The sequence below is a fragment of the Pan troglodytes genome, chromosome 5, assembly GCF_028858775.2.
Source record: "Pan troglodytes isolate AG18354 chromosome 5, NHGRI_mPanTro3-v2.0_pri, whole genome shotgun sequence".
NCBI lineage: Eukaryota > Metazoa > Chordata > Mammalia > Primates > Hominidae > Pan > Pan troglodytes.
Window position 1 is genome coordinate 35,372,653 of NC_072403.2, and position 26,425 is coordinate 35,399,077.

The 26,425-nt window shown below is 38.5% G+C and overlaps 2 protein-coding genes across 7 annotated transcripts in view; one reads left to right on the top strand and one right to left on the bottom strand.

The window, feature by feature from the left end:
• OR11A1 (olfactory receptor family 11 subfamily A member 1) overlaps positions 1 to 26,425 on the bottom strand; it is a 52,128-nt gene that overhangs the window by 14,567 nt on the left and 11,136 nt on the right. Inside the window, exons 2-5 of one of the 6 annotated variants that reach the window (XM_009450774.3) lie at positions 11,008 to 11,131; positions 9,452 to 9,576; positions 8,072 to 8,119; positions 4,661 to 6,898 (exon numbers count right to left, since the gene is read on the bottom strand). The exons of 2 other annotated variants lie outside the window; for them this stretch is intronic. In XM_009450774.3, the coding sequence (XP_009449049.1) occupies positions 5,860 to 6,807 (948 nt within the window). In that variant the 5' untranslated portion in view covers positions 6,808 to 6,898; positions 8,072 to 8,119; positions 9,452 to 9,576; positions 11,008 to 11,131 and the 3' untranslated portion in view covers positions 4,661 to 5,859. Of the gene's footprint in view, positions 1 to 4,660; positions 6,899 to 7,380; positions 7,634 to 8,071; positions 8,120 to 9,451; positions 9,577 to 11,007; positions 11,217 to 21,617; positions 21,719 to 26,425 lie in introns of those variants that run through there. 3 more of the 6 variants (XM_054685680.1, XM_527319.5, XR_002944215.2) reach the window with 3 other exon arrangements.
• OR10C1 (olfactory receptor family 10 subfamily C member 1) lies at positions 18,451 to 20,122 on the top strand. The gene has a single exon (XM_527320.4). It carries the CDS (start codon positions 19,161 to 19,163, stop codon positions 20,097 to 20,099), a length of 939 nt encoding a protein of 312 aa, XP_527320.2. The 5' UTR covers positions 18,451 to 19,160; the 3' UTR covers positions 20,100 to 20,122.

Sequence of the window (26,425 nt, forward strand, 5' to 3'; positions counted from 1 at the left end):
TGGAAAGATATTCTTTATTCATGGATTGGAAGAATTCATATTGTCAAAATGCTCATACTTTCCTAAGCAAACTATAGATTCTTTACAATCCCTATCAATATTCTAATGGAATTTTTTACAGAAATAGCAAAAGTACTAAAATTCTTATGGAACCACAAAAGACTCCAAATAGCCAAGGCTATCTTGAGCAAAAAGAACAAAGCTGGAGGCACAACTATCTGAACTCAAAATATACTACAAAGCTATAGTAATCAAAACAGTATGATACTGGCATAAAAACAGATACATAGAGCAATGGAACACAATAGAGAGCCCGGAAATAAATCTATGTACTTATGGTCAGTTGGTCTTTGGCAAAGCTGCCAAGAACATACAATGGGAAAAGAATAGTTTCTCCAATAAATTGTGTTGGAAAAACTTAATATCCACCAAAAGAAGAATGAAATTAAACCATTGTCTCAAACAATATGCAAAAATCAATTTAATTGGATTAAAAACTGAAAGGTAAGACCTGAAACTGTAAAACTACTAGAATAAAACAGGGAAAAACTTCTCAATGGTGGTCTGGGCAATGATATTTTTAAAATATCATACGTAAAGCACAGAAAACAAAATCAAAAATAAATAGGATTCTACCAAACTAAATAGTTCCTATTTAACAAAAGGAAACATCAACAGAATGAAGAGACAACCTATGAAATGGGAAAACAATATTTCATAAAGAGTTAATATCCAAAATATACATTTTTTAAAAACTCAATAGCAAGAAAACAAATAGCCTAGTTTAAAAATGAGGAAAGAATCTAAATAGACATTTTTTTCAATGAACTAGATATTTCCACACAAATGGCCAAGTGTATTTTTTAATGTTCAACATCATTAAATCAAAGGAAATACAAACTACAACCACGAGATATCACTTCACATCTGTTAGAATGGCTTTTATCAAAAAGACAAAAGATAACAAGTATTAATGAGAATATAAAAAGAGAACCTTTGTACATTGTTTTTGGGAATTTACATTTGTACAACCATTATGGAGAACATATAGAGATTCCTCAAAAAACATAAAGGTAGAAATACCATATGATTCAGTAATCCCACTTCTGGGTATGTCTAAAGGAAATAAAATCAGTATTTCAAAACCAAACATTGTATGTTCTCACTGGTATGTGGGAGCTAAGCTATAAGGATGCAAATACATAAGAATGATACAGTGGACTTAGGGGACTTGGGGTGTAGAGTGGGAGGGGGGGTGAAGGATAAAAGACTACAAATACGGTGCAGTGTATACTGCTTGGGTGATGAGTGCACCAAAATCTCACAAATCACCACTGAAGAACTTACTCATGTAACCAAATACTACCTGTACCCCAATAACCTATGGAAAAATTTAAAAAATGAGTATTTCAAAGACATATCTGCACTCTTGTGTTCATTGCAGCATGATTCTCAATAGCCAAGATATAGAATTAGCCCAAAGGTCCATCAAAACAGAGAAGTGGATTTAAAAATGTGACCTATATAATGTGCATGTAGCATGGTGATTATAGTTAACAATACTGTATTATATACTTGAAATTTTCTAAACTAGAAGATCATAAATGTTCTCACCACACACATACAAAAGGTTGTAACTATGTGAGGTGATGAATGTGTTAATTGGCTTAATTGTGGTAATCGTTTCACAATGTATACATATCTCAAAACATCACAGTAAACATCATAAATATATACAATTTCATGTGTCAGTCATACCTTAATAAAGCTAAGAGGAAGAAAACGACCACCAAACCCTCTAAGCATGGGAATATATCAATAGGAACTTTAAAAACTGAAAAGCAAAGAAAACAAAGACTTATTAAAGCAGAGAAGAATATTCAAGGATTCTGGAAAAACTCCAAAATATGTAATACATACAATGGGAATATCAGAAGGAGTAGAAAAGTAGATAGGAACAGAAGAAATATTTGAAGCAATAAATTAAAATTTCCCCAAATTAATATGAGACACCAAACTTCAAATCTAGGAGGCTCAAGGAATACCAAGAAGCATAAATGCCAGAAAAACTATGGCTAGGAATATCATTTTTAAACTATGGAAAATTCAACAAAAATCAGAAAGTCAAAGATTTTTTTTTAATTATGAAGAAGCCAGAGGATAAAAAATACCATACCTTTAGGGAAGAAAAGATGACATCTGAGTTCTCAGAAGCCACAAAAGTTAGAAGAAAATAGAGTGAAATATTTAAAATTTTTGATAGAAGAAAAACCAATCTAGAATTCTGCACTACGTGAAATTATCCTTCAAAAGTGAATGAGAAATAAACCTTCTCAGAGGAACAAAAATTGAGGGAATTTATTGCCAATAGACTTGCCTGGTAAAAAGTGATAAAATAAATTTTTTAGAGAGTAATACAATTATACAAGTGAGACATTTGGATCCACCTTTAAGAACAGAAGAGCATTGAAGAAGAAATAAGTGAAAGTAAAATAAAAGAAAAAATGTCTAATTCTGTATGCTTATGTACGTGTGTGTGTGTGTGTGTGTATGCTTTCATATGCTTAGGATGGTTTCATAACTTTGCTCTTGTGAAAAGTGCTGCAATTAACATACACATGCAGGTGTCTTTTTTGTACCATGATTTATTTTCCTTTGGGTAGATATCTAGTATTGGGATTGCTGAATCAAACAGTAGTTCTAATTTTAGCTCTTTGAGAAATCTTCATACTGTTTTCCATAAAGGTTGTGCTAATTTACATTCTCATCAACAGTATATAAGCATTCCCTTTCCTCTGCATTCTCACCAACATCTCTTGTTTTTGACTTTTTCATAATAGTTATTATTACTGTTATGAGATGATATCTCAGTGTGGTTTTAATTTGCACTTCTCTGATGACTAGCAATGTTGAGCTTTTTTTATAGGTTTGTAGGTTTTGTAGGCTGATTTTATGTCTTCTTTTAAATGTAAGACCTGAAACTATAAAAATTTTAGAAGAAAACCTAGGAAAAACTCTTCTGGACATTGGCCTAGGCAAAGGATTTGTGACTAAGACCTCAAAAGCAAATGCAATAAAAATAAAAATAGACAAACAGAACTTAATTAAACTAAAAGGCTTCTGCACAGTGAAGGGAATAATCAACAGAGTAAACAAACAACCTACAGAATGGGAAAACATACTTGCAAACTATGCACCTAATAGGGGACTGGTATCCAGAACTTACAAGGAACTTAAACAACTCAACCAGAAAAACAAATAAATAACCCCATTAAAAAGTGGGCAAAGGAAATTTTTGTATTTTGTATATGCTTGAAATGTTTGTATTTTAAAATGTCAAAAGAAATAAAAATTACTACCTGACATTATCCTTTCGCACTGTGCCAAGAGTAGACATTCATTATAGTGCTTTTACATCTGTGAACACCCCCACTACATTGTGATCATTTCCTAGATTCCTTAACAGCTGGTAACAACCATGGAAATTAGGTCCTACCAATCAGCAAGACTATGCATGTGGAACTCAGTCTTCTCTGCATGGAACAGACGAATCTGGTCCTTCTGGAGCATCAGTGATGGATCTAGAAGTACCCTAAGGTTGAGTAATGATGGCAGTGATATTTATGCCAACAAGAGGCCCTCTGTGTTTCCTCATCTCATTCCTGGCAGAATAATTCAGAGTCTGACTCTCTTTACCTACAGGATAGTGTGTGAGCTATCAAATATTATATAAGAAAAAACAGCAGCTTAAATTAGCCAAGGTAGATTATGTTGTTTGCAACTAAAACGAAACCAAGAAAATTCACTTCTCTCAATTGCTCACTCCTAATTTTAGTTACATATGCACACAGACACACAGAATAGAGCTTGATATGGTTTGGTTTTTTGTCCCCACCCAAATCTCATCTCAATTGTAATCTCCCATGTCAAGGGAGGGACCTGGAGGGAAGTGATTTCATCATGGGGGAAGTTTCCCCCACGCTGTTCTCATGACATATACACTAAGTAAACGAAGCTCTGGTCTATATAACCCTGGGAATCAACCACATCCTCTCTGTACTACTTACCTCCGGACTTCTTTTACTTGAGAGAAAAATTAACTTTTACTTACAAGACAATTTTTACTTTTAAAACTTTGTATTGACAGTTTCTAATAGCTAAATGTGATTCCTGGCTGACTCTGATATATAATGTACTAGAGAGCCATTTATTAAAATGGTGAATTTTGGAATTGAAAAAGGAACATAAAAGCATTTGGAATAAAAGTTAATCATCACCTTTCCTCGATGGATGATTAAAGTATTAGGGAAAGTGTTAATTAGAAACTGAATAATGGATAGATCTGACAGATACCACCTCAACTCACTGGTCAATAATGTAAATAGCATCTCTAAGAGTGGGACAACCAAATATAATGTGTCTCAGGATATGATGCAATAAAAATAACATAGCAACTTAAGTCAACGGAATGACAAAAAAGTGGGGTCTGCTATGTTATAAAGGGACTGGAAAGACAATAACAAAATGCATTGTGTGAACCTTGTTTAGAGCCTAATTTTAAGAAATTACTCAAAGATCAATGGAGAAATTTGAACATGGCTTGTGTATTAGATGATATAAAGGAAATACTGATAATTGTGCTAAGTATCATAATGGTATGGTGGGCATGGTTTTTTAAAATGTCTTTATCAGTCACAGATCATACTAAATACTTACATGTGGAATATGTACATACACAACTTACACAACATAATAGTTACACAACATCTGGAACTTGCCCTAAAATATTCCATGAAAACAAACAAACAAGGAGCTGTAGCTAATTAAAATAAGATTAGCAAAATGTTGATGTTGGAGCTGGATGGTGGCTACATGGAGTACATGGGGGTTCTCTGGGCTCTTCTCTTTTGTGTATGTTTGAAATGTTCTACAAGAAAAGAAGTTTAAAAGCAAAAGGAATTCAGCTCTAGATTTTTAGAAACACATATCCTTAGATCTTGCAATTTAGGTGCTAAAAGCTTATTACAGGAAAATCCAGATGTAAACAATGTACAGTAAAAGAATGGAATACAACTAAAAATTCCCAAAATAGAATAACAAATCATGTTTAGCCATATGATGAAGCCCAGAAGAATAAAGAAATAGATGCTTGTTAATAGAAAAAGTTGTTCGTGACACAGTGTTCAGTGGAAAACCAGACTACAAACTCCATGATCCAACTTGTATGTATAAATATAAATATACATAGAAAGAAATTTTAAAATGTCGTACAACAATAATATAAAAAACAATATTTCTAGGTTTATTTTGGTATTGCTCTTTTGTTTATTTTTAAATATTTATGGCATATTTAATAAAGAACTAATCAAACTTTAAATAATTTTGATTATTTAACATGTATGGAATTGGAGGCTACTATCCTTCGCAAACTAACACAGGAAGAGAAAATCAAATACTGTATGTCCTCATTCATAAGTGGGAGCTAAATTATGAACACATATGGATGCACAGAGGGGAAGAACACACACTGGGTCCTACTTGAGGGTGGAGGGTGGGAGGAGGGAGAAGATCAGGAAAAATGACTAACGAGTACTAGGCTTAATACCTGGGTGATGAAATAATCTGTAGAGCAAACCCCCATAACACAAGTTTACCTATGTAACAAACCTGCACATGTACCCCTGAACTTAAAATAAAAGTTTAAAAAATTGTTGCCCTATCATTTTCATTTTTAGTATAACTGCAGAAGGGTTCAAAGAGAATGGTCGAATAAGACAAAGTTACTCCTCTCCAACCCATCCTAGAAGAATTCCCAATGGAGGTGCCCGAAGTCCAAAATAACATCTTCATTACTCTCCTTCAATCAAGTGTTTCAGTTTGTTTGATATAGAGAATCTTCCGAAGTACCTGATGCACCTCCTTGTTCCTCAGGGTATAGATCACAGGATTGAAGAGAGGGGTGACCACAGTGTAGAGCAGGGAGAAGACCTTTGAGAGGAGCTGGGAATGGACAGCAGAGGGTGCAACATATAAGATCATGAGCGTTCCATAGAATGTGGTCACTACAGCTAGGTGGGAGGAGCATGTGGAGAAAGCCCTTCTCCTGCTTGCCCCAGCAGGAACTCTCAGCACTGCCACCACAATTCTGGCATAAGATGTCAGAATCAGACCAAAAGGAATAGTGAGGCAGAACACAGACAGAACGAGAGTTGTCACCTGAGCCACTCTGGGATCCGAGCAAGCCAGGCCCACGAAAAGCATAAAGTCACAGTAAAACTGGTCAATGTGATTGGGGCCACAGAACCTCAGCTGGGCCACCAGGGCCACAACCAGTCCATCTACCATAAATCCAGAGAGCCAGGTTGTGACCACCAGCCCCATGCACCGACTGGGCCCCATCAGGAGTGGGTAGTAGAGTGGGTAGCAAATTGCCAGGTAGCGATCATATGCCATGACAGCCAGCAGTAAGCATTCAGCTGTGGCTAGAGAGCCAAAGATAAAGAACTGGAGCAAGCAACAAGCCACAGAGATGGTTGCTTCTTGCAGGAAGCCCTCCAGCATTTTTGGCATCACTGCGGAGGTGTAGAGAATATCCAGGAAGGACAGATTCGCCAAGAAAATATACATTGGTTTGTGGAGCCTCTGGGAGCTAACCACTGCTACAATAATCAGCATATTCCCTATGATGATGAAGACATAGACAGCAGTGAATACAATAAAGAACAAAAAATGCAGCTCAGGGATGTCATAGAAGCCAAGGAGGACAAATTCAGTAATAGTTTTGTTTCCTATGGAGACAATTTCCATGTCGATCGTACAAGTTTCTGCTTGGCAATAATTGGGGGAGAAATTTTAGCATGTCTCTGTATCTTCTATACCAAGCCTAAGGTTATTAGAGCTAAAACAAAACAAAACAAAAAGGACAAAAATGAGTCTCTAAAACAAGAATCGCTCATGCAAGTCTTCAACTATCCCCCTTCTTGGTTGTCATTCCTTCCCCAACTCTCATCCTTCCCTGCCTTCCTTAATTGTGCATATTCTTTAAGGCTCAAAAGAGTTTATCCAAATTCATAATTTTAGTCTTTCAAAGACCTTTACCCCATTAATTCAATCTACTACTTCTATCGCATAATCAACTCTATCATTCTTATCTGTGTAGTCAGCCGTAGCCTCCTTCTTGTGCATCAGTGTAATATTCTCCAAATGTGTGAATATATAGACATGGCCCACAACCGCAAACTCTTCTGTCTTCCTCAGTCACAACCAATTCCTCTATGAGTGGTTTGAGAATTCTGTCTAATTCCCATGGTCACTATCTCATTCTTCTCATTATCTCAACCGCCCCTTTCATTCCCCATCTCCTAATCAGTGATATCTTACCAACTGTTCCTTGGATAATTCTTATATGTTCTTCACTTTTTGCCTTCCTTAAATAGTAGTTTCATCAAGTCATTCAGGAGTTGGTAGTGAAAATATGGTAAATAGTAATAGGGAAGGAAGTAGGTGCCATGGGAGCAGAGAAGGACCAAACCCAGCCTAGGGTTGTGGGGCAGAAGGTGTGGGATCAAGGTTGGGGAAGGCTTTCTGAAGATAGAAGCAAGTAGGCTAAGTTTTGAGGGCCTATTAAGAGTTGGCCAGGCGGCCGGGCGCAGTGGCTCACGCCTGTAATCCCAGCACTTTGGGAGGCTGAGGCAGGTAGATCACGAGGTCAGGAGATCGAGACCATTCTGACTAACACAGTGAAACTCCGTCTCCACTAAAAATAAAAAAAAAATTAGCCGGGCGTGGTGGCGGGCGCCTGTAGTCCCAGCTACTCGGGATGCCGAGGCAAGAGAATGGCGTGAACTCAGGAGGCGGAGCTTGCAGTAAGCCGATATCGCGCCACTGCACCCCAGCCTGGGCAATAGAACGAAACTCCATCTCAAAAAAAAAAAAAAAAAAAAAAAGAGTTGGCCAGGCAAAAGACAGGAAACCAGACCAGGCAGGGCACCCCTGGCAGGAAAGCATATGCAAAAGCAGAGTTGTAATTGAGCATGACACTTCTAAATATCTGAAAATGGCTCTGCCATACCTGCTGGAAGGTTTTCATATGCTATTCAAAGCAATGTGTGTTTATTAACTGAAGACAATGACAGAGAATACATGGAATGATTAGAAACAGTTGAGAAAGGTAGAGAAAAAAAGCAGATATCATATAAATAAATATAAATACATAATATTAACAGTGTTACTTTCTAGAATATGGGATTAATAAACATATATTATATTTATTATCACAAAAAATGTAAGTTATCTTTAATACAAACAGTCTAGAACATCAGTTTCCTAAGAGGTGAAAAACTGGATGCCTCAGGGACCACGGTGCTGGGAGCCTTCACGGCACACTGTTTTGTAGTTTTGCCTAAGACCAAATCTGCCTTTTGAATGGAATCCCATTTTCCATACCTCTGCTCATTGCTAACGTTAAATCCTCAAAGACCCAGCTTAAGAACTTATCTCTACCAAGAATCCCCCTTGACTAATAGAGCCCTTTATTTCTCTCCCAATCATGTACTAAGGATCTGGTGTATAGAAGATATTACATCTGTTTCTGAGGATAGTGGGCCAAACAAAACTGGTCCATACTCTTAAGGAGCTTACACTCTTGTGTGACAGATGGACATATCAACAGAAAATTGCAATACGCCAAAAGACAGTTAATGAATTCAACCTGAAAGAAATAGTACTAGGAGGAAGTGATGCTGAACTGATGAGTGATTGCAGTGGAAAATGGAAAGAATGGAGGTGAGGGCATTTTAGGTAAAAGGAAAACCATGAGTACACACTGAGGCAAGAAACAACATTGGATGTGAGGAGGAGAAATAGGTAGCAGGGGGTAAGTAGCCAAGGGTAGCTCAAACAATCCCCTCGATTCTGAAGGAGAATTAGGATTGGGGTGAAGAATGGGGGAAGACAGGGAGAGAAAGGGGCCAGGATCAGAGTCTGGGGACCCTTGCTTGTCACAAGAAGGAACTAGAGCTTCATTCTATAGGCAGCAAGGCACAGCTGAAGGCTTTTAAACAGTACAGTGGCATGTTTCAACCTAAATTTAAATAGTATTATGGAAGCTAGATCCAAGGTAACAAGAGTGAAAGAAGGGATGGCCCCACTCATCTGATACCTGATGTGCAAATCCATGCTGCCTTGAGTTCATCATTAATTATCTTATGGTATGCACTTTCTCTTTTCCAAAAGACTAAAAGTTCATTTAGCACAGGATTTAAATTTTTATAACTGCTACTGTACTGAAGTCTTACAAAAAGATAAAATCTCAATGAATACTTAATGTTTAACACCATGTCTTCCTTAACCTAAACCCATATGAATTGATCAGAGAAGAATTCTGTTCTTCATAGGCTACAAAATTCCACAGGTTGCCCTCCAACTCCTGTCTCTAAAGCTATTCTCTTACCCTTTGATCCCATCTGCATTTCCTTGTGAGTGAATCTGGCACTCCCTATGTGGGCCATCTTTAACTCTAGATTATTTTATCTGGTCGAAACTCATTCTGAGGCTTGGAGTCTTTCTATAGGATTCCTGCCAGGAGAGAGGTGAGCATGTAAATCAGGCAAGAATACCTCTAATAATAAATAGCTCATGACCACTACCTCCCCTGGAAATCAAGAGTATCATTGGAGCTGGAGGCTATTATTTTAAGTGAAATATCTCAGAAACAGAAAGTCAAATATTGCATATTCTCATTTATAAGTGGGAGCTAAATAATGTGTGCACATGAACACAGAATTCAGAATAATAGACATTGGAGACTTGGAAAGGTGAGGTGGGAAGGGGTGAGGGATGAGAAATTACCTAATGGGTATAATGCACACTATCTGTGTGATGGTTACACTAAAAGCCCAGACTCAATCGCTACACAATATATTCATATAACAAAACTGCACTTGTACCCCTAAATCTGTAAAAGTAGATATGAAAAGAAAAGAAATGGGAAAAACACAGAAACAGTAGGATATATGAGAGGCTGTTATTCCCTTAAAGACAGAGGGGAATCAGGGAATAGAGGAAGTTGATGAATTTAGAGTTGAAAACTCCAAGGAATAGAGCTGAATTTGGAATTGGAAAACTCAAAAAACTGCAGGAAGAGTTTGAAATCAACATGAATTTCACCATACTGACTGGTAGAGAAGTGAGAATAGTGCAAAATGCCTGTTTGTTGTCTAACGAACAATCAGTCACACACTCAATTCTAAGTAAAAACCATAACCCTCATTCAACCCAGACTCTGAGATAGCATAGAGTCCTTAATTAAAACTAGCAATTCAAAGAATATTCCAGGAAAAAATATTTTAAAAAATATATACAAAACTGTACATTTTAATTCATCTTTAGGTATTAGAAAAAAATTTATTCTCATATTTTGAAATGTCTGCTAAACAAACATGTTTGTAAGCAGAAAACCAAAAAGTTAATTCAGTTTGATTTTTTTAATCTGTTAATTCTCCTCGTCTCTTCAGTAATTACTCCATAATAAAACGTTAAAATATACTTAAAAGGTTTTAAAAGAAAACAGTATAATTTTAAGCATATCCCAGTTTTGTCAAGCCATGGGATAGCAGGAGGAAAACTTTCCACCATGAAAACATTAGTATGAGGGTGTCTCGCTTCTTCCTACTCTGTAACATATCAACTGAAGCTTGGGGAGCATGAATGTCTACTGTTCCCTATCTCCAAAAGAGAAGAGAGAATTAAAAAAATAAGTCAGTATGCACCCAGAAGGATTAGAAATCAACTTTTAAAAACATCCAATGGAGAAAAGAGCAGCACTGGTATTCTAGAGAAATACTGCGGGACTTCTTGAAATGATTTTTAATAAAAGACTTTTTGACTCTCCGGGTTAATTGAAAGTTGCTAGTGATTACAGGACAAACAGCTAGAAAAACCAGCCATTTAACTTTTTTAAAGAATCTGTGAACTAAGCTGTAAAGAATTATACAAAAATAAATGTACCCGAAATAGCGACCCTGTTCTCTAAAGACAGGACTGTGAGGAGGAGATGATCTGCTAAGATTTGCTGAAGACTTCAGAATGTTGGAATTTCCTACCTTCAGCTCCCTCCCTGCTTGAGCTCAACCTGAAGTAACGTAGAACATTGATTACAAATGTCACCCTTGTTACCCTCCACTCCTGAGCCATTTTCTCTTCCACCCTCCATCCCCTTTTCTAGATCTCAGGCTATTCTGTCCTTTCATCGCAGTCCTTTCCCTCTATCACATGGGAGGGCAGGCAATTGCCACAAAGGGAGAGGCCCCTGAGAACCAATTACAGATTTACTGGAGAGCAGCCTGAAATGAGCAAGACATAGCAGGCCCCTAAGGAAATTGTATTTTTTCAAAGGTGGTTTCCTGAACTGTTGGCTTGACCATAAACGGAGCAGAAACCAAAAGAGCCAAATGGAGCCCACCTTTCCATCCCCTTGGGGACAAATGCTCTCCATTTCACCCAACATCTAAAGCCCCAATTCCTAGTCTCCATAACTCACCAGAAAATTCTGATTTCTCTGCAACATCCCTAAATTCCCCATTACCAACAGTGGTCCTCCCAGGAGCCTGCCGTCAACTTTCATTCTCCAATCTACAGCCTCCAAATTGCCCTCTTACCATCCCAGGCAATTGTTTCAATAGGTACCACCCTTAGTAGGGGTGTTTTATATAGATCATCAAAATCTTGCCAATGCTGAGCCTGATTTAAGGAGAAGGAAGGTGGCGTGATGTTACAAAATGACGTTCAAATGGTTATGTAGCGTTTCAATATCCTTCCTGACCAAATTACTGCCCAACAAATTTGTCTGCCACTACTCCCTTTTTTGAAGCTTCCACAGAAATCAGGCTGATATATTTATTTCTCATCCCTAGGAGTGTGTTGAAGGCACTTCTGTGTCATTTATCAAACTCAGACCCTAACTTCAGCTCCACTTTCTCCCTGACCAACTGAGAACACTTTTTCTCTGAACTACTTTGTCTACTGTCTGTAGTTCACAGTAAATGCCACCCTATTTTTTCTTGGCAGCAGGAGGGGTTCTCTTAATCGTTTATTTTTTTCATCAAACAGCAGCATATGCTAAACGGTAAGTATATGTGTCTTGAAAAGAAAACTTTTGGAAAAATGTAGCATTTTTTAGTTAGCCTACATTATTATGATTTTTAATTGACAAATTAAAATTGTATATATTTATGATGTATAACATGATGTTTTGACATATGTATACATTATGGAATGACAAAATCAAGCTAATTTACATGAACCATTACCTCACATACTTATCATGTTTTTGTGATGAGAACACTCAGATCTACTCTTTTAGCAATTTTCACATATACAATTCATTAATTATAGTCACCCTTTCATATAATAGATCTCTTGAATTATCTCTCTTGTCTAACTGTAATTTTTGTAACCTTTGACCAATATCTTCTCAATTTTCTCCCTTTCTTCCAGCCTCTGGTAACCACCACTCTATTCTCTGTTTCTATGAGTTTGACTTTGTAGATTTCATGTAGAAGGGAGACCATGAGGTATTTGTCTTTCTGTGCCTAACTTATTTCACTTAACATAAGGTCCTCCAGATTCATCCATGTTGTTGCAAACAACAGAATTTCCTTCTTCTTTAAGGCTGAATAGTATTCCACTATGCATATATACCATATTTTCTCTATCCATTCATCTGCTGATGGATGCTTAGGTTTATTCCACATCTTGGCTATTGTGAATAATACTACAATGAACATGAAAGTGTAGATCTCTCTTCTTATTTCCTTTGAATATATACACAGACAAGGGATTGCTGGGTCATACAACGGTTCTATTTTTAATTTTTTCAGAATTTTTCAGAAACCTCCACAGTGTATTTAATGACTGTACTAATTTACGCTTCCACCAAAAGTGTACGAGTTCTCCTTTTCCACATTTTCATCAACATTTATCTCTTATCTTTTCTGTAGTAGGTATTCTAACAAGTGTGAGGTGATATCTTATTGTGAATTTAATTTGTATTTCCCTGATGACTAGTGATGTTGAGTATTTTTTCTTGTACCTGTTTGTCATTTGTATATCTTCTTTTGAGAAATGTCTATTCAGGTGCTTAGCTCATTTTAAAATTGAGTTATTTGTTTCCTTGTTATTGATTTGTTTAAGTTCCTTATATAGCTTGAATTTTAGCCACTTACATGTATCATTTACAAATATTTTCTCTCAACCTGTGGGTTGTCTTTTCACTCTATTGTTTCCTTTGCTGCGGAGAAATGTTTTAATTTGATGCAATCCCATTTGTTTACTTTTGGTTTTGCTGTCTGTGATTTGAGGATCATATACAAGAAATCTTGCCCATACCAATGTCATGGAACTTTTCTCCTATATTTTCTTCTAATAGTTTTACAGTTTGCAGTCATATGTTTAAGTCATTAATCCATTTTGAGTTAATTCTCATATATTGAGTGTCATAAGGATCCAATTTCATTCTTCTGCATGTGGATATTCAGTTTTTCCAACATCATTTATTAAAAAGACTTTTCTTTCACCATTTCATGTTCTGTTTATATGATCATATGGTTTTATCCTTAATTCTGTTAATGTTATGTATCACATTTATTGATTTGTGTGTTGAACCATCCTTGCATCTCAGAGCTAAATCTCACTTGATCGTGGTGAAAGATCCTTTCAGTATACTGTTAAACTTGGTTTGATAGAGAAACACAGCTTCAGAGATAATTCAAGTTTAAGATGGGAAAGTCTGACTAATCTTAATTTTTAGAGATATTTTAGCAAACTTTTTGTCAAAATACATTTTATGGACTTTTTAAGGTCATCAGTTCAGACCACAGTCTCATGGATAAACACAAGGATCTGTGGGGAGTAGATGTTTGTATTGTTAATCACCCTGGTGAGAAGTTAATCCTGGGGTATAAATGAAGTCTCCAAAAGTAGGTGCTATATTAGCATGAAAAATACATTTCTACCTTCCTTTGTGTCCTGGGGTCAATTTGGCCTAAACTGCAAGATGTGAAAAGATTATAAGTAGTTCCAAATGAAATGAAATATACCCTTGGCCACATAAATTACCTAGTGGAATTCAAGTGTCTGTGGATCAGTATAACAGCATATAATTCTCTGCACTACATTTACTTTCCACTAAGTTAGAACTACAGTAAATTATTCTATAAGCTACAACTTGATATATGTTGTACTAGGAGAATTCTAAGAGGGCCTGTGGCCTTGCTTAGAAAAAGCAGGTACAGGGGACAGTGGTTGCTGTTTCCACAGCCAGGGTGGAGAAAGCAATGTCAACCACTGCAAAGGATGACAAAATAAAAAGAGTCAGTCAGCTCTCACAGAGCAGCAGCTTGAAGGCACAGAAAAGACACAAGAGAGGAAGGACCAGAGGAGACATTCTTGAACGCATCTTGCAAACTCTCAGAAGTGACTATGGGATGCTTCAGGGGGGCTAACTTCAAGCTCAAGTTTGACAACCATTTATGTTGTTTGGCTTTGGTCACATATATATCCTATTTTGTATCAGTAATTCCAGTTGGAAAAGAAACCACACATTTCCATGAGTCTCCCATGTTACTAAAATATTTCATAAGCTCGAGCTCAGTGATGTTTTCTGATTATTTGTTCCTTAGACTCCAGCCTAGGCATCCAAGGCAATCTGAATCCATAGAAACTTTAATAACAGTACATCATGGACCTAACCCAAAATATTGTTCGATCTCTTATCTTTGAAAACTTCTTGAGGATTAACAATATATTTTAATACAAAAGAGATAGTATTCAACCCAGCAGGATTTTACAAAAACAAATTATAGCTCTTTGTGGTTTCTGTTAGAGATTTACATAGTCTTACCATTTAGATTTCTTCTTCACTAGACTACGAATTAGAAGTAAATATTATCCAGGGCAGATGGTATATCCTATTCATCTTTGTATCCCAAGAATATTTTAGCTGTGTCATAAATGATTAGTGAATAAGTAGCAATGCATGAATGCATGAATGAAAAAATAAAAATGGTCACTTGATTCATAATCCCTGGCCTTCTAAAAATATATTAACACAATGTCCGGTTGAAAAGAAAGTTCCAAAGATTCCACCAGTAGACATGACTAGCAATAGAGTTGACCTTCATTATTTGTGGATTCAGTATTTGCAAAGTCACCTGCTCCCTAACATCTATTTTTAACCCCTAGCTCAATATTCACAGCACCTTCGCAGTCGTTCATGGACAAGTGCATGAACACAGTGACAAAAAGTTTGAGACACACTGTATGCATCTCCACCTGATGCTGAACAAGGAAACGTTCTGTCCTCTTGTTCCAGCTATTATACTGTAAACAAGTGTCCTTTTCATGATTTCCTGATTTGCTGAATGCCATATTTTTCACATTTTTTGTTTGTTTTTTGGTGATTTCATAATTCAAAATAGCCCCAAATGTAGCGCTGAAGTGCTGTCCCATGCTCCTGAGCACAAAAAGATTGCAATGGATCTTACGGAGAAAATGCATTTGCTAGATAAGCTCTGTTCAGGCATGTGTTATAGGGCTGTTGGCTGTGGGTTCAACGTTAATGATCAACGATATATATTATATAAGATGTGTTTAAACAGAAACACACTTACAATAAGGTTATTTATTGATCGGGTGACAAAAATGTGACCAAAAACTCATAGGAATCTAACCCTGCATCTCCCCTAAAGCAAGGAATTATTTAGTATTTGCTCCTACAGGGTTCAAGGCAACTTTATAGAATGCAACTGCAGTGAATAGTAAGAATCAGCTGTGTCTGCATTTTAAAGATGAGAAATATGAGTCTCATTAAAATGAAGTGAATTGTACAAAGTTATAGAATAGGTTAGTCATAGAGCCAGGATTAAAACCCTGGCCTAGTTCAGTGCTCTGTCAGCTGTATCTTCAGTTCTGAAAATGCAATAAGAAAAGATAAAATACGGAATTCAGTCGGCCAGTGGCCCGCAATCCTCTTCTCTCGGTTCCTCTTTCCTCGCTCAAGATGGCGCTGCTCGCGAAGCGTTCTCGGCGTTGGGCGGCCGCAGCGGCTGCTTTCGAAAAGCGCCAGCACAATGAGATACCATCTCACACCAGCTAGAATGCCGATCATTAAAAAGTCAGGAAACGACAGGTGCTGGAGAGGATGTGGAGAAATAGGAACACTTTTACGCTGTTGGTGGGACTGTAAACTAGTTCAACCATTGTGGAAGTCAGTGTGGCGATTCCTCAGGGATCTAGAACTAGAAATACCATTTGACCCAGCAATCCCATTACTGGGTATATACCCAAAGGATTATAAATCATGCTGCTATAAAGACACATGCACATGTATGTTTATTGTGGCACTATTCACAATAGCAAAGACTTGGAACCAACCCAAATGTCCAACAATGATAGACTGGATTAAGAAAATGTGGCACATACACACCATGGAATACTATGCAGCCATTCTGCATCTTTCTAATGACAAGAATATTCTCCAGCATAACCACAATACTATTATTACACCCAAGGGAATTAACATTGAACCAATAATATAAAACCCATATTCAACTTTCCCACTTGTTCCAAATCTCTTTTATAGTTGTTTTTATTTTGTTTTGTTGATGATGTAGGATCCAGTCAAAAATCATGAATGACATTTTATTGCCATGGCTTTTGGTCTTCTTCAATCTGGAACGATGTCATCTCCCATCTTTGCTTTGTCTTTAAAGACATTGATATTTTTTAAGACTTTGTGTCACTTGTCTATAGAATATGCCACAATATGGATTTGTCTGACTGTTTTCTTATACTCCAATTAAACATTTTTAGCAATAATACTACATAGGTTACACTAAGAGTGGACAAATAGCAATCCAAATTATTCTACTCCATTCTGTTCCCTGTAACATTAATGGCATCATCTTCAGCCATAACAGGGCTACACTCTGGGAGTAGATGACTGATGAGCTGAGAGAAAACAGATTCCTGAGGAATTCTGGATCAGAGCAGCCATATTTCCCTGAACTACAAATCTTTAGACATTTAAGTGAGAGATAAATTTTCATTCTCTTTGAGCCATTGGCATTTCCATTACTTTCAGCCAAATCTAATAAATAAATGAAATGATAAAATATAAAGGAGTCAGAAGAAAACTAAGTACGAAATCCAGTTTATGTAAACCCTGAACTTCTAGTTATATAAATTAATAAGTAAATTTATTACTTAAACCCGTTGGAGTTGGGGCTTGTTATAATGGTTGGTATGTCTTGAAAACATTCTATTTGACACACAGCTTTTATCACATCTATGAAAATGTATAAAAACACAGAAAAAACAAATCAAATAATAGATACCAACGATAAAAATGCAAAGAAAGATTTGTATAATAAATGAAAAAGAAATCAAAGCAAGAAAAATTAGTGACAATTGTATAAGAAAATGACATTTAGCACCTCAATTAGGTCAAAACATGTTTATTTCTCTTTTATATTATTAGTTACCTGTAGAATCAATAAAACCTGCAAGGGACCCTATAAATAGTTATCAAATAAATTGATTACTGGATTATATCAATATACATAAGAAGGGTAAAATTGCATTATTACTTTTTGTAGATGTACTAGAACATCTACAGTGATGGGAAAAAATCATGAGAAAAAAGAAGAAAATTAAAATGGTTGAACCAGAGATATGGGAGAACTAAGAGAAACCAATAGCTCTGGATATATTCTTTGAAATGTTCTTAACAGGTCATTCTGTATTTCTTGCAATCTAAGAAACAGATTCGAAATAACAGATTAATTGGTTTTGTGAAGCATTCTCCCCATTGGAAAGCCAAGAATGCTTGGAGACTCAGATCCTCAGAGAGCTTAAAGAGAGACAACAAACCTAAGAGAGGCTTCCTCAAGAGGGATCCACTATGTAGATAAAAAAGAAGATAAGCAAGTCACAAATGCCATCTGCCTTCACTGGTTATTTCTCCAAATAGAAAATAGAAAGACACCTTTGAGATAATATCTTCTGGAAAACACTGAAAGAGCCCCCAGAGGAGAATGAACCAAGGGCTCTTCAACTGCAAAAGGATATCAGTGTGTGGACTTGTATTTCTAATACACAACCTTGAATATGGCTGGAATATTGAATTTGTGTATATATTCAAGTGTATCTTTGGGTGTTTATAGTTTTATGTTCAGTGTATTTAGACTTTTACTGTTATCTGTAATAATGCCAATAGAATACATGATTTGCAACTTTAGATAAATCTGGCATCTGGGAATATTAGGCTATTCTTCTGTGCCTGTATTTTGAAATATAATTTGACAGTGTGTGAATTTGTGGAGTTTATGTGTGTAGTTTGGGGATTTTCATGTTTACAATGTAAGAGGACTAAGTTTGAAAGTCTGTAAGATGCAGAAATAAGCAATTAAGGAAGTTCTTGTCATCTTTTGCCTGAGCATGTTTTAAAACTAGAGAAATGCTCACCCCTCTAAATAGTTGAACTGTTTAATGCTATAGGAGCTTAAAAAGAGAGGATCTTTCTCATTTTTTTTCTCCTCCTTGAACACTGTGAAATTTATGGTAAAATGACAGAAAAAGAAGAAAGACTAAGTGAATCTGGTAACTAAAGAAAGAGCTGGAAAAAAGAAAACTAGAGGGCAAGAGGTGGTAAGAGAGGTCACCTCTTATCAGACAGGAGACAAGTTGATGGAGAAAAAGATCTGCTATGAGGGAAAATTCTGTCTCCAGCCCTGCAGGAAGAATTGGAAAATCAGAAAAGAGTGAAAAGGGAGCTAGACTGACTTAATCTTCAGCCCAGGTAAAACTGGAAAGACAGTTTAACATGTTCTTTAGAATGATAGGCACTATCAGGAAGAGATGAAGTCAGGGATTCAGGCTCAGAGAGACAAATACTTATCCAGGACCCCAAGAGTGAGCAAGGGTGGAATATGGACTCCAGGCACGGCTGCCTAATTTCAAAGTCCATGATATTCTAATAGAAAGGGAGATCTAGTGCTGCAATCAGATGCAGAGAGAGGTCATCTTTGCCCATTTCACGATTCCATAGTTGTGATTTTTCCTTGCCATTTCTTTTGTCTTCCAGTCAAAGGTATGCAGGCAGGATGAGTGCAAACACCTCCATGGTGACTGAGTTTCTTCTTCTCGGCTTCTCCCACCTGGCCGACCTCCAGGGCTTGCTCTTCTCTGTCTTTCTCACTATCTACCTGCTGACCGTGGCAGGCAATTTCCTCATTGTGGTGCTGGTCTCCACTGATGCTGCCCTCCAGTCCCCTATGTACTTCTTCCTGCGCACCCTCTCGGCCTTGGAGATTGGCTATACGTCTGTCACGGTCCCCCTGCTACTTCACCACCTCCTTACTGGCCGGCGCCACATCTCTCGCTCTGGATGTGCTCTCCAGATGTTCTTCTTCCTCTTCTTTGGCGCCACGGAGTGCTGCCTCCTGGCAGCCATGGCCTATGACCGCTATGCAGCCATCTGTGGACCCCTCCGCTACCCACTGCTGCTGAGCCACCGGGTGTGTCTACAGCTAGCTGGGTCGGCGTGGGCCTGTGGGGTGCTGGTGGGGCTGGGCCACACCTCTTTCATCTTCTCTTTGCCCTTCTGCGGCCCCAATGCCATCCCGCAGTTCTTCTGTGAGATCCAGCCTGTCCTGCAGCTGGTATGTGGAGACACCTCGCTTATTGAACTGCAGATTATCCTGGCAGCAGCCCTCCTCATCCTCTGCCCCTTTGGCCTCATCCTGGGCTCCTACGGGCGTATCCTCGTTACCATCTTCCGGATCCCATCTGTTGCGGGCCGCCGCAAGGCCTTCTCCACCTGCTCCTCCCACCTGATCGTGGTCTCCCTCTTCTATGGCACCGCCATCTTTATCTATATTCGCCCTAAGGCCAGCTACGATCCGGCCACTGACCCTCTGGTGTCCCTCTTCTATGCTGTGGTCACCCCCATCCTCAACCCCATCATCTACAGCCTGCGGAACACAGAGGTCAAAGCTGCCCTAAAGAGAACCATCCAGAAAACGGTGCCTATGGAGATTTGAAAAGGGGGCGATAGTGACTTCTGTGCAGTGCTCTGAGTCACTCCCAAATACCTAAGGATCAAAGAGTCTCCCTTAAGGTTTTTCTTCACATTAGGGGAGGGCCAGCCTGTCAGAAAGACAAACTTATCTTTGAAAAGCTACCGTAGTCAAATGCGCTCCTCAGACCCTCACAACACATACATATTCTATTCCGCTTTCTGTTGCAAGAAACAAGAAACCCAGGATGGAGGATCAATTTCAGAAGCAGAGCAAGTTGACAACCAGGGATAAAGTTACAAAATATTATCCTTATCAGACTAGCAAGGTAATAAAATTTTCAGCCACAACAATGATCCTTAAAGTCATTTGACATTTGCACGTCCTAGGTAAGGCATTTGTTTCTTGGGTGGTACTACTGGTTAGTACCTTAGAAAACATAATTATACCTAATTAAATCTACTACCAGCTAAAGACAGATTCCTCAAGAAGTAAGGAGTGGCCACAAAAGTTTCAATGAAGGTAAGTTCTTATGGAAATTCATATGCCGCAGAGGTTAAGAGAACAGATTTTGATGTCAGACAGACTTAAAGTCAAGTCTTATTTTTTTCCAGCTAGTTAGCTAAGTGATCACAGGTGAATGATATAATCTCTCTGAGCCTTAATTTTTTTAACTTTTATTTTAGATTCAAGGGTACATGTGCAGGTTTGTTATATAGGTAAATTTCACCTCACAGTGATTATTTAGTCACCCAGGTAATAAGCATAGTACCTGATAAGCAGTTTATTGATCCTCACCCTTCTTCTATCCTCCACCCTCAATTATGTCCTGGTATCTGTTGTTCCTTTCTTTGTGTTCATGTGTACTCAGTGTTTAGCTCCCACTTTTAAGTGAGAATATATGGTATTTGGTTTTCTGTTCCTGTGTTAGTTTGCTTAGAATAATGACCTCCAGTTCCATCCATGTTGCTGCAAAGGACATAATCTGTTTGTTTTTTGTTTTGTTCTGTTTTGTTTTTATGTGAGCCTTAATTTTCTTATCTATAAAGTTGCGGTAACAACAGAGTCTAATTCATTGGGTTTTTGTGAGGATTTGTAGACTTGCAAACAATCAAGCTTAATATCTGGCACAAAATAGTATCTTGATAGATGTTTTGGTTAGCAAGTCAGACAGGTCAGCGCAAAGGCTAATGTTTGGCTCACATGGGGTGACTTTGCTGGGAAGAGAAGGGTATTCTTGAAATATCAGTGGCATTGGAACCCACAAGAGACCCAGAGGAAGATGGAAGAAGAGGCTCTATACATCACTGTTAACAGAAACTGCTACCCAGCACAGATATGAGCCAAAAACTACCAAGACACGGAAGAGCAAATATAAGGGCTATGACATGCAGGAGAGTCAGTGAACTGCAGAACAAATAAATGGAATAAGCTGAGAGGGTGAATCAAAAACAGCCATCTCCAAGAGGCAAGTATTTATTAATAATTAAAAGTGCAATCTACATACTTTATATCATTCCAACACTTTATTCAAATGCACCAGTATTTATTGCAAACTTTCTATGTGCCTATTGCTCTTTGGCACTGTAGAGAATATCAAGTACGTACAGGGTGGTGATTCTGTCCAGAGAGCACTTGCTGTCCTGTTAAGAAAGCACTGATTCTCATGAAACTATCAGAGAGCAGTTTGCAAAGTAAGAAAACATTCAAAATGTAAAGCGAAAAGACAAAGGTGTTACTCCCTGTCCCCACCCTGCAAAAGGAGTTGTGTGGCCTTCCTCAAACTCATTTTATCAATGTGGAAAACCTCACAACTACTGCTCTTCAATTGAACAAAACTTCAATAGCGAGGAACAGCATTTAAGAAGGGTTGCCTAAAGGATTGTCAAAACAGCTTTTCCTCTGATAATTTAAAATCTAAATCTTATCCCCAAGCTAAAGCAGATGAGCACAGAGCTACACATTTAAAATGCTGAAATATTTCCACTTCCTACACATCTCCATCAACTCATCTTTCCTAGAACTGGTCTTGCTAAAGAGTGTTTTGGCATTAAGCCATTGGTGTACGTTGAGAAAGATTACAAGAAGCAACATTATGAAACTCTCAGAGGGATCATTTTTCTCATATCTCAGTGATAGGAATCACTGTATTTTTCCTGTCATATAAGCAATAACTTTTCCTCACAGTTTTATGGAAGTACAATTGGCATATGACAAATTGTACATGTTTAAGTGTGCAATTTGATAAGTTTTGACCTATGTATGCACCATGACATTATAGGCGCAATCACGAAATGAACATATCCAGCCCCCGTGCTCCCTCACACTCCATTGTAATCTCTCTCTTTCACCCCTCCCTGCACTCCTCATTCCCAAGCAACCTCTGATCTGCTTCCCAGCACTATATTTTTCTTTTTTCAGAGTTTTATATAAATGAAATTATAAAATATGTACTCTTTTTAGTCTGACTTATATTTGGAGATTTGGCCATGTTGTGGTGTGTACAGCAACCATTCCTTTTCATTTCTGAGTGACACTCCATTGTATAGATATGACATAATTTGTTCATCCATTCACCTGCTGAAGGAAATTTGGGTTGTTTTCACAATTTGTTTATTCATTCACCTGCTAAAGGAAGTTCAGGTTGTTTCCAGTTTTTGGTTCATAGAATGAAGGTTCTATGAACATTTGTGTACAAAGTCTTTGTATGCTTTCATTTCTCTTGGGTAAATACATAGATGTGAAATGGCTGCATCACATGGGAAGTGTATGTTTAATTTTTTAAGAAATTAAGTAATCACTTTTCCTCTTAACATGACAGCTAGCAAGTTTCCACCTGAATTTGTAACTCATCTCCAGGAAATGTGCAATTCCTCACAATATATTTTTGAGATATCTAGTTTCTGGTCTCACTTGCTGTTGTTGTTGTTGTTCTATTCTACCTTTTTCTTTGTCCAGTCTCTCTCATCCTTATTTTCTGTACATTTATGTAACCCAGCACATTAGTCTTTCTGGAGCAAGACTTAGAGCCACCAATCAGTAATAAAAAAAAAATATATAGGGGAAAGTATTGAATGGAAAATCCCTGGTTATATGGTTTGGCTCTATGTCCTCACCCAAATCTCATCTTGTAGCTCCCATAATTCCCATGTGTTGTGGGAGGGACCTGGTGAGAGATGATTGAATTATGGGGGTGGATGTTTCCTGTGCTGTTCTTGTGATAGTGAATGGGTCTCACATGATCTGATGGTTTTAGAAATGGGAGCTGCCCTACACATGCTCTCATTTTTCCTGCTACTATCCATGTAAGATGTGACTTGCTCCTCCTTGCCTTCCACCATGATTGTGAGGCCTCCCCAGCCATGTGGAACTGTAAGTCCAATAAACCTCTTTGTTTTGTAAATTGCCCAGCCTTGGGTAAGTCTTTATCAGCAGTGTGAAAACAGACTAATATACCTTGGTAAAGATTGAAGACATGGGTTGTGATCTCTACTCCATTACTAAAACTTTACATGACCTAGAGCAAACTCTTTGCATCATCTTTTTGGTTTTCAATTTCATCATCAATAAACATAAAGGCTAAATCAAATGAGCTCTGGATTGAGTTCCAGATCCACTATTCTGTGCTTATTTGTCCCAAGGACTATATGCTTCTTATAGCTGATACTCTCACAAAGAACCAGAAGGAAGATTGCAGCAAATGCTCTTTCTCCACCATAGCTACCAAGGGACCTTGAACTACATTAATCCTGGGCAATATAAGCACAGTCATTGGTTTTCAAGACAAACACCACTCAAAAGCTAGGGAGAGTCCATCAGTGATCCCCATATTGAGTCTTCCCCCACTGTATTCTACCTTCCTGAACCTCACATCTCCCTTACTCACACCTGCCATTGCCCCTGAGCAAAACTTGACCTGCTTCTTGAAATCCCACTGCTCTGTCCCTAATATTTCCTCTTACCAACCTTTCTCCCTGACACTCCCTTCCTCAACTTCCCTAATCCCATGGGACCCACTCACTATAGTGCATCCCAGCTCCTGATGGTATCTGCTACCAGAAGTATCCTCATTCTTTCTTTCTTTTTTTTGACAGGATTTTACTCTTGTTGCCCAGGCTAGAGTGCAGTGGCATGATCTCGGCTCACTGCAACCTCTGCCTTCTGGTTTCAAGCGATTCTCCTGCCTCAGCCTCCTGAGTAGCTGGGATTACAGGAGCCTACCACCATGCCCAGCTAATTTATGTATTTTTAGTAGAGACGGGGTTTCACCATGTTGGCCAGGCTGGTCTCGAACTTCTGACCTCATGATCCACCTGCCTTGGCCTCCCAAAGAGCTGGGATTACAGGCGTGAGCCACTGTGCCCAGCCAGTATCCTCATTCTTTAGCTTTGCAGAACTGAAGTAAGAAGTGACTGTGGCATCAGGGAGGGAGGGTAGAAGTCAGATGGAAGGGAAGGGAGAAGGAGAGAAAGAAGAAACAGAGGCAGGCTGAAGAACTGAGCAGAGAAAAGAGAAAGAACAAAAAAGACCTCAGAGGAAGACTCACCGGCTCACAAGGAAAGCCATCTCTGTGCATCCCAGGCCAATCTCTTCACAGGGCTTGGAGAAACCTCCCAACCAGAGCTCACTCCCACAGTCTATGCTCACTGCTTCCCTGCATCAGCTCCTCCTGTGGCAGCATGGTCCCCCTGCCTTTCTGCTCCCCACTGAGCTCTCTGGGATTCACAAATCAGTGCCCTAGGGAGGGCTTGGAGAGCCTAGCAGGTGGGGATCTTACACAGGGGCCAGGAAAGGGATGTAGTACTCAGGAAGAGACACTGAACAAAGGCTGTGGCTCAGTCCTGGAAATGGGAGTGTGTGCTTGTCCATTGCCAGCCTCTCTGCCTCTCTAGGTTGTGTGCCCTCACTGGCCTTAACTCTTTCCAGTCAGGGAAGACTAGGAAAGAGTTGGAAGAGGAAATGTTGTAGAAGAAAGAAGAGAACTCAGGTACATCAGGGCCACCAAGAAACAGGGGCTGTGGGTCTCCCAGGGACATAAGGAGAAGGATTAGGAGCTGACCAGGCTTGCTACACAAAAGATTCCAGGGTTGATCCTCTGAGAGTTGAGAAAAACAGAAAGTGGGATCTCAGTGCAAACTTCAAGCTTCAAAGATGCCACCCATCATCTATTCGACTTTTTTTTTCTTTTGGCTAACCCTGTACACTTCTTTCAAGTCTGCGAATAATTATCAAGTTCCCACGGTGTGCCTTACTCTACATAGTCCTGGCAATCTGGTCAACTTCCTTTGTATTTCTCCTCTGCTCAGCTTTTCAGTGGATCCTCTTCATTCTCCTTCATTCTCACTGCAGCCCAGACCCACTTCCTCCCTTCCCTGAGCTTCCCTTGCCTATCTCCCTCCTCATCACCCAATCCCATTTCCTGCAAGAAGAGACAATATTATTAATCTGTCTCATCTACCATAACCACCACCTGGTTTGTGCAATAGCATTTTCTGGATGTTTCCTCTCCTGGCAGCCAGGACTGACAATGTCACCTGCCAGGGGCCTGGAAAGCCAAGCCACAACCTTCTTAGCCAATTAGAGGCACTGCAGAGAAGCAGCAGGGGTCAGGGCACTTGCACCCAAGAATGATGGATATATTTATTCACCACATATGTATGGATATAGTTAGAGAAACAAGCCTCAAGGCACAACGATTGACTGAGGTTAGACATTCGGCCACTTGAGAGAATGAGGAGGTGGAAGCACAGAAGTTAAAAGTCATCTCTCTCCCATTTGCTTCAACCTCAGCATGCCTGAAAAAAACATGGTTGATAATATACCAGTCAGTGACCAAGCCCTAATGAAATGACTGACTTACCAATACTGACTTCTCAAGAGGCTGATTTAGAGCCAAAGTGACTGCTGAGTTCTGAATAAGCAGCACACCTGGTCTGCATAATAAGATCCATTTTGCAATCACCCTCTTCAGAAAGCCAAATAATAGGTCAAAAGGTGGTTTAGAACCCAAGCAGCAGAAATAACACAGTTGAGGACTCTGTCAACCATAGGCACCTTGATGGACCTAAATAAATTACTCAACTTTTCACGAGAATATTTTACCTAATAACTGGAACTTATCATCCAGAACAATGTTTTCTGCCTCTTTGTTTTTCAGTTCATGATATTCCTGTGGACTGGCTTTACTCCTAATTTCCAACCCCAATAAGATCCTGGTCTAGTTCTTGGTATCTAGACCTAATTCCCCATTTGTATAAAAGAATACAAATGATAAACATAGAAACCCTGACCATCCTTGACTCCAAGGGTAAAAATACTGCCCTAGGCAATCATGATGCCTCTTATTTACT